At 38.8% G+C, this 14463-nt stretch overlaps 1 protein-coding gene across 1 annotated transcript in view; it reads right to left on the bottom strand.

Moving 5' to 3' along the window:
* LOC124619883 (rhodanese domain-containing protein CG4456-like) overlaps positions 1-14463 on the bottom strand; it is a 54118-nt gene that overhangs the window by 29469 nt on the left and 10186 nt on the right. Inside the window, exon 2 of the mRNA XM_047146511.1 lies at positions 6448-6631. Coding sequence (XP_047002467.1) covers positions 6448-6595 — 148 coding nt within the window. The 5' untranslated portion in view covers positions 6596-6631. The remainder of the gene's footprint in view (positions 1-6447; positions 6632-14463) is intronic.

Consider the following 14463-nt stretch of genomic DNA (forward strand, 5'->3'; position numbering starts at 1 on the left):
TTGGCTCTATTCGAAAACATGTTAGCAAAGCCAGCCCTTAATTAATTCCAAAGGAATTGCCAGGTTTGTCAAAAGTATTGTTTGTATAACTATATCTGTTAATTTCATCATTTAAACAAGTAATTCAGCCTAAGTCTTGTAGTAGAAGAAACTATTAAAAAGAAGGAAGTTTTTGATATATTCAGTTAATTGAATGAGTTATGTTTTAATTGTAATTTCTGTAACTTTAACATTGAACAACGTATAATTTCAGCACCTATTATTGTGGTGATATATAAAGGCCCAATTTTTGGTCCCGAGACAGTCAGTGCATGGCTGAGTCTCAGATGAGGAACCCGTATTGGTTAGAACAACAACAATGCATCAACTTAACTGTGAAATAAATGTAACAAAAAATAGGCCATGTGTTAAAACAACGACAGTGTCTGATCAATATGTACCATATTATTCTGTAAGAACTGTGAACTGTGTGGTTTGGTTTTTACTGATCATAGATATTCAACAGTAAACTATTGTAGCAGTATGCTGGTATTTGCCTGCAACCTATTAACAAGGCTTATCGAAATTTGCCGGTAGTTAACTGGCCATATTAACTGTGTAATATTGTGGGGTTGTGAGCAGTGAAAGTAAAGAACTATGAAACACAACTGTCCAACTGTCGGCTACATCATTTAAAGTAGCCAGTGTTGAACTTCCAGCCCTCCTGTTTTCCAGCCAGTATAACAATGCAATACATCGACCGAGGACCACCTATGAAGAAATAACGCAGGCGAACGTCACACAGTGGCCACAAGGGAAGACACAAACTTTCAACCAGTTTGCCAAATGTGGCACATAGCTGTTTGGCTTACAAATAATGTGTTAGATGCTGATCTATAAATACTTTTCCATTTTATTATAAAAACCTAAATGAACTGTTTTGGCCAGACACTGTGGGTGAGCGGTTCTAGGCGCTTCAGTCTGGAACTGCACTGCTGCTATGGTCGCAAGTTCAAATCCTGCTTTGGGCATGGATGTGTGTGATGTCTTTAGGTTAGTTAGGTTTACGCAGATCTAAGTCTAAGGGACTGATGACCTCAGATGTTAAGTCCCATAGTGCTTAGAGCCATTTGAACCATCTGAACGGTTTTAAACCAAATCTGTATGTGTAAACGATAACCATATGTGCAAATGAAGAAAATGTAATATTTCAGGACACTCACTACAGATCCCTTGTGACTGTGACGAAACATGTCTGGGTGCACAAATTAAATAAAAAAGCTTAATGTGCACCAAGCAGAAGGTATTTTTTATTTGAACTACTGAAATTTATATACAGCTGCTGTGAAAATGACCACCACAAGAAACTCATTATTGTTTTGTCTCCCTGATTAAATCAAATCATGATGTCACGCATTCCTCCATGCTCTACAGTCTACTACTTTATGCGTTGACATTGACTATTGGGAGAAAACTATGATATAATAGAGGTGACCATCGAAAACATTAATTTAACTCCTTCCAGTTGATCACTATTCACAAATCACTATCCATGCACATCTTCTTTAATAAGACACCAAAGAGCGAAGCATTCCTAATGATTGGAAAATGACACTAGTCATTCCTGTTCCTGTTTTAAAGAAGATCCGTCAAACAGGCGCACAGAACAATAGGTTTATATCTGTGATGTCAGTATGTTGTAAAATTTTGGAACATTTTCTGCTTGTGTATTATGAAATATCTGAACACAATAAACCTCCTCTGTAAGAATCAACATATGTTCTGAAAACAATGATCGTGTGAAACCCAGTAGCTTCTGTTCATCCATGAAACCCAGAAACCAATAGATACAGGTGCAGATGCTGTGCTCTTTCACATCTGGGAGGCATTCAATACAATTCCACATTGTTGCCTAATGAGCAAAATACAAGTTGCACACAGTATCAGACCAAGTATTTGATTGGACTGAAGAGTTTCAGTGAAACAGGTCACGGGATGTCATTCTTGATGGAGAAAAGTCTTCGCCATAAAAGTAACTTTTTCTGTAGCTCAAGGGAGTGTCCAGGACCACTACTTTTCACTATATAGGGTGAAGCGAAATTCGCGCACTCTGGCTTTGCAGCGCGACTCCTCAAATGCCAGCAATAAAAAAATGTCTCTCACAAAATTTCATCCGGAAAGTACATCTGGCAGAAAAAAGGATATTAAAGAGTGGCAATCTGGCAACACTGTGAGCTTTCCAGTGCCGCATCAAAAGGACGAAAAGGTGGTGCAACTGCGTGTTGTGGCTGCGTGAGCGGTGAAGCGGCGGCTGCCGCATCGTTTTGCATTGCACGTTGACCCTGGACGAGCTGTCCAAGTGCATCCAGTAAGGCCTGCGTCTGCTGATTCTCCAAGCCATAAAATTCAGACAGTACATCTGGAGATTGTGGTGAAGCCATTACACAAGTATACCAGTCTGTATTGGTACAAACGCGAATTGGCTCGTCGCCAATCCTCGTCGCCAAACTGTTGTGACTTGACAAGACAGCCAAGCCACTAGAAGGAAGCCGAAAGGCACGCGTTTAAGCTCACGCAGGCTGGCGTGAGGTCTGGAACAGTTAAAGGAGTTGAGTCTAGTAAAAAAAGTACGTAGCTTCTGGAATACTTAATTTTAATCCATAATTGGTAAACATCGGTCTGACGGTACATGCATCACAAGATAAATAGCAATTGATAATGGCGCCTTGCTAGGTCATAGCAAATAACGTAGCTGAAGGCTATGCTAACTATCGTCTCGGCAAATGAGAGCGTAATTTGTCAGTGAACCTTCGCTAGCAAAGTCGGGTGTACAATTGGGGCGAGTGCTAGGAAGTCTCTCTAGACCTGCCGTGTGGCGGCGTTCGGTCTGCAATCACTGATAGTGGCGACACGCGGGTCCGACGTATACTACCGGACCGCGGCCGATTTAAAGGCTACCACCTAGCAAGTGTGGTGTCTGGCGGTGACACCACATGTGCCACTAAAGCAGAGTTACTAAATACAGTTTTCCGTAATCCCTTCATGAAAGAAGACGAAGTAAATATTCCAGAATTCGAACCCAGAACAGCTGTTAGAATGAGTGACATAAAAGTAGATATCTTAGGTGTTGCATAACAACTCAAATCACTTAAGAAAGACAAGTCTTCTGGTCCACATGGTATACCAGTCAGGTTCCTTTCAGAGTATGCAGACACAATACCGCCTTTCTTAGCAACCATATACAACTGCTCACTTGATGAAAGGTCTGTTCCTAAAGACTGGAAAGTAGCAGAGGTCACACCAGTATTCAAGAAAGTAAATAGGAGTAACCCACTGAATTACAGAACCATATCACTGACCTCAATTTGCAGTAGGATTTTGGAGCATATACTGTACTCGAACATTATGAATCACCTTGAAGAAAATGACTCATTGATACATAACCAACAAGATTCAGAAAATTTCGTTCTTGTGCAACACAGCTAGCTCTTTATTCCCATGAAGCAAAGAGTGCTGTCGACAAGGGATCTCAGATCAATTCCATATTCCTAGATTTCCAGTTCCTCAAAAGTGACTATTAATCAAATTGCGATGCATATGGAATATTGTCTCAGTTGTGTGACTGGATTCATGATTTCCTCTCAGAGAGGTCACAGTTTGTGGTGATAGAGGTTAAATCATCGAGTAGAACAGAAGTAATTTCTGGTATTCCGCAAGGTAGTGTCATAGGCCCTCTGCTGTTCCTGATGTACATAAATGATATAGGCGATAATCTGAGCAGCCCCCTTAGATTGTTTGCAGATGAGGCTGTAATTTACCGTCTAGTAAAATCATCAGACAATCAATTCCAATTACAAAATGATCTAGAGAGAATTTCTGTATGGTATGAAAAATGGCAATTGGCACTAAACAAAGAAAAGTGCAAGGTCATCTACATGGGTACTAAAAAAAATCTGATAAATTTTGGGTATACAATAAATCGCACAAATCTAAGGGCTGTCAATTCGACCAAATACCTAGGAATTACAATTACGAGCAACTTAAATTGGAAAGACCACATAGATAATACTGTAGGGAAGGCGAAACAAAGACTGTGCTGTGTTGGCAGAACACTTAGAAGATGCGACAAACCCACTAAAGAGACAGCCTACATTACACTTGTCCGTCTTCTGCTGGAATATTGCTGCACAGTGTGGGATGCTTACCAGGTAGGATTGACGGAGGACATCGAAAAAGTGCAAAGAAGGGCAGCCCATGTCGTGTTATCACACAATATGGGTGAGAGTGTCACTGATATGATAAGCGAGTTGGGGTGGCAGTCACTGAAACAAAGGCAGTTTTCTTTGCAGTGAGATCTATTTACGAAATTTCAATCACCAATTTTCTCTTCTGAATGCAAAAATTTTTTTGTTGACACCCACCTACATATGGAGAAATGATCATCATAATAAAATAAGAGAAATCAGAGCTCAAATGGAAAGATTTAGGTGTCCCTTTTTCCCACACGCCATTCGAGAGTGGAATGGTAGAGAAGTAGTATGAAAATGGTTCAACGAACCCTCTGCCAGGCACTTAAGTGTGAATTGCAGAGTAACCATGTAGATGTAGATGTAGATTTACCAAATAAAAAACATATTCCTCAACCCAGGATCAAACCATCGACCTCCTGCTTGCTAACCCAAAACTCTGGCCATTGCACTTGTTGTACAGCACACCTAATATGTGCAGACAGAGGTAGTTACCATACATGTGGTTACAGTGTTGACAGATTGCCACTCTTTAACATCCTTTTTCTGCTGGATGTACTTGCTGTACAAAATTTTGTGAGAGACATTTTTTTTATTGCTGGCATGTCAGGAGTCGCTCTGATCGTGGATGATGCTGTTGTGTAGAGAGGAGTTTCAGTGCTGGAGGACTGTGGTGAAATGCAGGAAGACCTGCAGAGGATTAGTGCTTGGTGCAGGGAGTAGCAACTGACCCTCAGCATAAACAAATATAATGTACTGGGTGCACATACACATAAACACCCAATGCGTTATGACTACACAACTGCAAAACAACCACTGGAAGTATTACTTTCATAAAATATCTAGGAGTTCAGATGTGGAGTGATTTGCAATGGAACAACCACATAAAATTGATCAAAGGTATGGCAGATGCTAGACTAAGATTCATTGGAAGAATTCTCAGGAAGTCCTTCAACAAAGAAAGTAGCTTGAATGTTGCTCGTCAGCCTGGAATTTGCAGTAGATAGGATTGATAGAGGAAATGCAGAAGATCCAAAGAAGAGCATCACATTTGATTACAGGTACTATTAGTAAGCATGAAAGAAACACAGAGATGTTCAGTCAACTCCAGTGCAGACACTGCAAGAGAGGCATTCTATGTCAGGATGTGGTTTAATATTACAATTCACAGAGAGTATGTTCTGGGACAAGTCAACCAATATATTGCTTCCCTCCAGATATATCTCCTGAAAAGGCCGTAAGCACCAAATCAGAGAGATTTGAGCACGCACGCATGCTTTCTATGAACTATTCGTGACTGGAACAGGAAAAGTGGAAAATGATACTGGTACAAAAAATACCCTCCACCACACACCATCAGTGGCTTGCTGAGTGTAGATGTACACATAGTTGTAGAGCACTGTTTGGCGTGGTATGATCCACACTCCGTGTAAGCCACAGAAAGCGGCTGGGAGTCCATGTCTGGATAAGATTCAGAAATATTTTGTAAAGCCACCTCCAGGCAATTGGAGCACAAAGAGACAGAGCTAATCCATTAGCTGCAAGTCCAAATGGCAAAACTTCATAACCATAAGCAGTCATGTGTACTGATTGGTAAGGTCATTAAAAATGCAGACCAAACTGATAATCACCTGTCAGTCGTTCCCAAATGTAACAGATAATTCTCCATTTCTTCATACCACTGACATAGTGCAACTGTATACAGGAGTATGGTGGTTCAGTTCCACCATCTAGCCATTCAGATTTAGGTCTCAAGTAGGTTTCCTGAATTTTTTAAAGGAAATTCTGGGATGCTTCTTAAAAATGACATGGTAAATTTCCTTCCTCAAAACAAATTTGTTCTCTGTCTCCAGTGACATTATTGATGGGATGTTAAACCTTAATCTTCCTTTTATTTCTTCATGAGAATCCCAAGTTCACAATTATTATGAAACTACAAGTAGGATTGATTTTCACACAATATCCTATATAAGCCAAAAATAATGAAAAACGAAAGGTCATGCTGGTATATCCATCAGACACTTATCAGAAGAAAATTCATGATTTAGCACAGCAAAATTACATCAGTCTTTGTACATGCATTTTTGATTTCCACTGATTTATCAGTAATAGTTACATTTACCATAAAAATCCAAAAAGAGAAAAATAGGAGAATACTTTATCAACAGACAAAAATATTCAACAAGTTGAAAGGATGTAATTAATGTGAATGAATTCTTACGAGGAATGTTAACACTCTCAGGAAGTTCGCCAGTTTCTTTTAGCTCTTGGGGTTCTCGAACATCGATCAAATAAATTTGTTTCGCTTTTGTAAGTTTTACAATATCATCATATGAAAGATGGTGATCTGGACTGATTTCTGTGGGCATTTTGAGATCTTGACTGTCCTCCTGGATGTGAACTTCCTGAAATGAAAATATTACCATTAATACCTTATTATCGTCAGGGGCAGTAAAAATATGTTTCTTACTACCTTCTTTTTGCTGCAATGACTATAAGATTCTTTACTCTTTTCGCCAACACTTTCTTTCACAGTATTAGCTTTCATCTGAGATTTTTGAAAATCAGTTATATTCAATATGGAGAGACTGTTCACATGTGTGTCTATAGTACTCATGTTTGCTATATAAATGTTTTATTTCTAAGAGTTCTTTATAATCAACAGCTGAAAAGTAGTCATGTGGCAGACCTTTTATTCCATATTATTCGTCTGCTGAAATCAAGGTTGGAATATCAGCAATATTAGGGAAAGGATAGATTGCTCTCATTGTAAAGATGACCCGCTGAGTTGCAGACAGAATTCTGGCTGGAGCTGCTGGTGGCAGTGGTCATGTGTGTCTGAGATATTCTTGCATGTTTGGATATATGTGTGTGTGTGTTTTTCTTTGCTGAAGAAGGCTTTGGACAAACTCACTCTCATGCATGTATGTTATTTACAATACCACACTAGTTTTATAATTCTTCAAGCTCATTGAATTTTTTTGCGCAGTATTTACAACATGTATTTATAAATATGGTTGTTTCTTTGTTTAATAATCATTGTATAACAATAATAATAATAATAACTGTGTATGGAATTACATGTGCAATGTTTAAGATAAATATTTCAAAACATGACAGTTCATGTGTGATATATATGGTTGTTCAATAACTGTTACAAAGCAGTTAAGCTTTTTATCTTGTAATATAACAAACAAAGTTAAAAAAGCCCTTGGGCAAATTTCACAACTGGTGTTCTTTATGTCCTGACGTCATGTAGAGTTCATTCCATATGGTACTACTATGTTCATTCAGCTACAATAGGTTCTATAGTTCTACCTAAATCAAGGGTTCAGAAGTACTTATAATCAGTTATCATCACCCATTTGCATTCACTGGAGCATTTCTTACACTTTATTAACAGTATGTGCATTATGCATTGCAATATACGCAGGTTCTTCAAAAAGTAAGTTACACATGATGTCCTATACTATGACCATTTCGAAACAAGAATGGCTCAGTGTCAGAAGAGAGTATATGTTCTAGATTCCCTGCAGACACAGTTCTGCTGTGGTAATGATAACAGGTGCATCACCATGTGCAACTGAAATAGCATGGCAACTGGGAACGTAGTTCAAAGTTCAGTACATGGGGCAGTACGATTCCTGTTGGCAAAAGGTCCAGATTACACAAAGTTTCACCATGAAATTCTGGCAGTGTATGGACGAAATGCAATGTTGCATTCAGCTGGAATGAAATTTTGCCAACAATTGACAAACACACAGAAGTGGCTAATGCTAATCAGGAAGTCCAGATCTTGCACTATGTGATTTCCATCTTTTTGGTAAGCTGAAATAACACCTGGGAAAGATATTATCAAGTAATGAGCAGTTCTCAAATGGTTCTATGACAAAGGTGCGGATTTCTGCCATTGAGGAAATGAACAATTGGTAAAATGCTATGACTGTTGATACAGAAAGGAAGTGCCTATGTTGAACAATAGTATCATGTGCCTTTATCATTCTAAGGTGTTATGCAGCATACAATAAAAGTTACTTGACCTGCCATAATAATGTGTAACTTACTTTTAAAGTTCTCATACATCTAGCTGCTAGTTTATTTTGCTCTAGTACTAATCCAGTATGCACTGTCACGCCATCTTCAATAATGGTAAATTTCGTAGTGTACATTAATATTTGTGAAAACTGTTAAAATTTGTTTGTATTTAAATAACTATTTGCGCAGTCTGTCCAAAATTGTTAGGATAAAAATTATGCAGATAGTAGAGGATGCCTAGTTATATTCTTTGAGATTAAGAACTTATAATCCAGAAAGAATATTGTTTTTTATTGACATAATCAACTTGTTCCTTCCAGCAACATCTTAATCTCATTGCAATGGTTCAAAGTGAGTATTGCTAGTCTCAATGCATTCATTCACTATAATGATGCAAAATATTTTGCTACACTCTCCAAACCTCGCTGTTGTCTGTCGTACAAGGAGACAGTCATCTAGATCCTATTAACCAGCTTATCTTCGTTTTTTACTGGGGCTTCATAAAACAACACTGTGCAACCACATATGGGAAAAAAAATCCATGAAAGAAAGATCTGGTAATCTTGATGGTCATGGAAAATGGGATCTCCTTCAAATCAAACAGTGAGCGTGTATCTTGAGTAAAATGTAATGTGCACCATTCAAATAAGCTGGTAACTCATAAGATCATAAAGTAAATCTACTATTGCATGTGCTAAACCTGGGGTTTCATTTCATAACTGATGGGGGAGGAGGTTGGGGAAAAGTTACAGCCCCTTAAAAAAATCTCTGGATGGTAGCACCCAGTAAAATACCTTGCCTAGTTTTACAGGTGCAGCTGTATCAACAGTCTCGTAGTGGGAGAGGACTGTGACTTCCAACAGCAGAGTGTGCCAAAGAAACTCATCAAGCAATGTCTGTACTCCATGTTAGGGATGACTATTAAAGGCCCTGTCTCCCCCCCCCCCCCCCCCCCCCCTCCAAATGGATGGACATGAGTTATCCCAACAAACACTTCTTTTAGCCCATGGAATGGATCACACAACATAATCGAGATATTAACCCTGGGGGGGGCCAACCCCCACTGAACTAGGTTGGGCATTCAGATTCTGGGGGACCCATCACAAAGTTCATAAGAGAAGAGTCAGAGGCCCCAAGAATCTCAAAAAAGATTAAGGTTAAAAGGATCAGGTCTACTGGCTGTCATTAGGTCTAAAATGTTTCTATCATTAGTGGGTTCCTGAACTACCTGTTCTCAGCAGTTTTCACTTAGCCATCAACAATTTATGAAAAGATAGACTGCTCCTTACCACAAAGACGACACATTAAGTTGCAGACAGATACAGTTAAAAGACACTTACACATAAGCTTTCAGCCATGGCCTTCGTCAGATAAAGAAAACACACACCATTCATTCACACAAGCAAGCACATCTCATGCGAACATGACTGCCAACTCCGGCAGCTCAGGCCAGAAAGCAACTATCACAGTGGATGGAAGCAGCAATCCAGAGGGACAAGGAAGAGGAAGGGATAGCTCTCTGGCAGAGAGTGCAGGGTCTAGCATGCCAATGGGCACAGCATCAGGAGGAAAATGAAGTGACAAACAAGAAAAGGATGTCTTGTCATGCTCACAAGTTACAAAACTGTTGTTATCCCATTTGATTGAAGGATAGTTAAAGTCTCCTCTAATGATGACAGTATGATTGAGGAACTTCATCCTGGAGAACTGAAGTTTTCTCCAAAATTTTCAGTTACTTTTGGGTTGAGTCTCATGGTCAACAGAAAGTCACAAGTTTATGACCAGCATTGGCGCTGAGTCTTCCACAAACTCTTCTATGCATCTTCAACTTCTAGCTTAGTGGATTTCTTGCCTACTGTGACAAATACAGCACCTCCATTTCCTATTAGCCTATTCTTTCTTTATACACTTAAATGTACTCCAAAAGTTTCACTGCTGTCAGTTTTGGATTTTAGCCATTTTTCTGTATCTAGTATTACATGAGCTCCACTGCTCTTTTGGGATCCTTTAGACCCTGTCACCCTGCATAGATAGCTCTGGCAGTTTATCACTAGGATTTTAATCATTTCATCTGTGGAGGCATCTTCTTTTGGTCTTGCATGAATATTTCTGGGTCTCTTTGATGAGTAGTGCACCCCTGACCCATTTAGGAGGGCCCTAAAATTCCCAAGCCCATGGTGTAAGCCCAGGAAATCACAGCCTAGCTTGCCACAGAACCTGCAAAGTCTCCAATTCAAGCCTTCTACCTGGCTCAGAACCAGTGCTATGGACAATGCTTTAGACTGTGAGTTTTGTTGAATCTTCGAGAGCAAGGCTGCTTTTCTCAACCCACTGTGCCAATCACTGGAATGATACCCAGGTGACAGGCATCATTCATTCGCTCGTGTGCCACAATCTGCCATTGACTGTCGAACTAGCCTCTTCAATATGTTGAATAAGACCTCCAGGCAGGCACACAGTGTGTGCAAGGTGATCCTTCCCATCCCTTGCTGCCATTTCCCCTAAGAGGTACCTTTATGTGCCACATGTTTGAATTGCAGACCCCGTCCCACCAATCAAAACTTGCTTCCCCTGACAGGCCACAGCAGGCTTCTGAACAAGTGAAATACATTTCATTGGCTCAGATTCAATTGCAGTAGAGCACAGCACCTCAATTTTGTTTGGGGAGGGGGGGGGGATGATTTAATACCTCAAGTTCTCCTTAGTGCCTGCCTCCCCTGTACAGGGATCCTTGACCTATCACTGACACACTACTCACAGTCAACTGGATGAATAATGACAGATCTTGTACATTCTACATTCTTCCTCAGAGGAGAGAATGCCTGAGAGGACAGTACTTGAGGTACCTTTGGTATATCTGGTACAAAACGCCCAGCACACACACACACACACACACACACACACACACACACACACAAAGCAACTTCCAATCACTCAGTAGCAGTCGGACTGATTTCCAGCTGCTTACCAACAGCAACTAACTCATACCGTGCCTGGCAAAGCATTCAAAATGGGGCTGCATTCTGACTGGTGCAATGTTTATCTGAACATTAAATAATAAACTTTAAATTAGCCATGCTTGTATTACATTAATTTCAGGTACTGTTACACTACAGCAATTGCAAGTTCCCTTTAAGATGTGAAGTGGCAACACCCAGAAAATAATTTGTATAAATAATGATAGAGAAACTTGTGATAAAAATACAGTGAAGTGCCTATTTTACATTTTTGTGTGGTCCAAACTTAAAAAACGCAAAACTGAGGAAAATGTAGAACCATGGAAACTGTTAAAAACCTCCAAAATATGAGCAAAAACAAATGTAATTGGCATAAATGATTAAAAATTGCAATCCTCTCCAATACTTTGTATAAAATCTGTCTAACAGAAGAAAATTAAATGTGCAATACAATGTTTATACAATAATTTGTGGTAATGAATTTCATCTGTTCTTTGGAAAACACAGATGTGTAACAGCAAGTAAAAACTTCTAAAAAGATTGAAATTGGTATCCAGGTACAAGATAATCGAGCTGTTTTCCGACGTGCTACGACCACAAATTATATGTTCAACTGCTTAATGACATACTTTGTCACCACTGCGGTTATTGTTTAATGCTTTTCTTATGAGCCATGCTTCATATGCTCACCACTGTTAAAGTGTTATTTTAGGCTTGATGAGAGGAACAGAGACTTAAAAAAATGAATTTACTTCCCCAATAAATGTTGCAAGCTTATTAGAAGTCAGTGCAGTGACTTTCTGTACATTGTGTAAAATGTAAATTTGAAAGAAGGCTCAGGTGCTACAGTTTCACTTCATGTCCTCTATCACTGCTGCCAGTCTTTATGATCTACAGTGTGTGGTGTGTGCAATGGAAAATATATACACGAATAGTGTATGTAGTTGTTGCAACTGTATCATGTCAATTTGAACAGGAAAGTCTTTAAAATCTGCTATTGCAAAACCCTTGTTCTATTTCTGGGTGAAATCTCTGTCATAGCACATCATCTGCACAAAAAGTATATTTTCAGCACTTCACAAAATGCTTTCATCCCTACCAGCACTCCCATCGCTCCCCCTCTCCACACATCCAGTAGGTGAGCTCATTTTAGATATGTGTTAGTGTGGTGTGGTGGCTGTACTGGCTCCTGGGCGACTTAACAATCTGCCAGCCAATAAGAGTTCACTAGCCAGAAATGGGCAATGTTTCTTCTATTATGACTGAGCATATTCTTTGAGATTCAGTGTTTTTATTTAAAAGGTTGACAACTGATATTGTTGTTGAATACAGAATATAAGAAATACATACAAAAAGATGAGACTGAGTTATAAGTTGGACAAGAAAAGATGCCGGCTTGGCCCCTTCCTCACGTATTAGCTCAGTCCAGAACACTTTGCGTTGACTGTCTTGTTTTTCCATTACCACTGCAACCTAGCAGTACTTGTACCATAACTGCTGGGTGAAGCTAAATGTTGCAAGTTGTTTGTCAATAGTGATCATGAATTATGTCATCATTTCACATCTCCCCTCTCCACAATGGCCTAAAATATTCCCATAACTCTGCCACTACCCATGGTGCAAACCATTTGTCTTTTGTGCCTTTATAACTCATTCAGTCAAATCAAATGTCAATAGGAAGAGATGAAGTCAAGTGAGACGTCGAGTAAAAACTTACAATCAAGGTAAACCTTACTAGGAAGAAATATAAAATCGAGGAATTTTTAACATTTATCTTATGGGTTTTTCACAGGGGCTATGAATTTATTGTATAGAATCACGAAAAATGTACAATTGGAGAATGTAAAATCAAAGTTCCACTGTACTGGTTTTTCTCTGAGATAACTGTATCTCAAACTTTTGACGAACATATTCTCACTGACAAACTAATGTAACAATGTCAAAAACAATATTAATGTACAATGAATTCAATATTAACTAATGCTGAAGTGAGAAACTAAATTGAACACAGTATGAACGTTATAAAATGGATAAAACACAATACTACAATGCAGCAGTTGAAGTCATAAGGACTATGTTTACATCACAATTGTAAAATTTCAAACATTGAATGACAATAAAAAATTGGAAAAATTGCACTAACCATACAAGAATCTTTACTGCAATAAGGGGGACAATATTCCAAAATAATGTTGTAATGTTCAACCCTAGGGCTGGTTTGATGCAGCTCTCCATGCAAGTCTATATTGTTTACGCCTTCTCATCTTTGATTAACTACTGCAATCTACACCTATTTGAACCTGATATTTCATCCCTTGATCTCCCTCTACAATTTTTATCCCCTACACTTCCAAATAATACTAAATTAGCAATTCCTTAACGCTTAAGAATGTGTACTGTCAACCAATCCCTTCTTTTAGTCAAGTTTAGCCACAAACTGTCATTAGTTTTTCAACCTACCCATTTCATTTTCAGCATTCTTTTGTGGTGCCATATTTCAGAAGCTTCTACTCTCTTCTTGACTGAACTCTTTACCATGCTACACTTCCACACAAGGCTACACTTTAGATAAACTCAACTCCTACTTTTAGTGCCTCATTTCCTAATCTAATTCCCTCAGCATTGCCTGATTAAATTTGAGTACATTTCATTATCTTTGTTTTTCATTTGTTGGTGCGCATCTTATAACCTCTTTATAAGATATTATCCATTCTGTTCAAATGCTCTTCCAAGTTCCTTACTATCTCTGACAGAATTATGTCATCAGCAAACCTCAAAGTTTTCATTTCTTCCATCTCGACTTTAATGCTTTCTCCAAATTTTCTCTACTGGTTGCTCAGTGTACAGCATGAATAAAATTAGGGACAGGCTATAACGCTGTCTCACTCCCTTTTCAACTACTACTTTTCCTTCATGTCCTTCGAATCTTATAACTATAGTCTGGTTTCTATACAAGCTGTATTACCTTTCGCTCCCTGTATTTGATCACCTAAACCGTCAGAATTTCAAAGAGTGTATTCTAGTCAACACTGTCAGAAGCTTTCTCTTAGTCTACAAATGTTATAAATGGAGGGTTGCTTTCCTTTAACCTATTTTCCAAGAAAAGTTGTGGGTCAATATTGTCTCATGTGTTCCCACATTTCTCTGGTTTCGAAACTGATCCTTTGCTACCATGGCTTATTAAATTGATGGTTCGGTAATATTCACATTTGTTAATTCCTGCTTTCTTTGGAACTGGAATTATT

The sequence above is a fragment of the Schistocerca americana genome, chromosome 1, assembly GCF_021461395.2.
Source record: "Schistocerca americana isolate TAMUIC-IGC-003095 chromosome 1, iqSchAmer2.1, whole genome shotgun sequence".
Classification (NCBI taxonomy): Eukaryota; Metazoa; Arthropoda; class Insecta; order Orthoptera; family Acrididae; genus Schistocerca; species Schistocerca americana.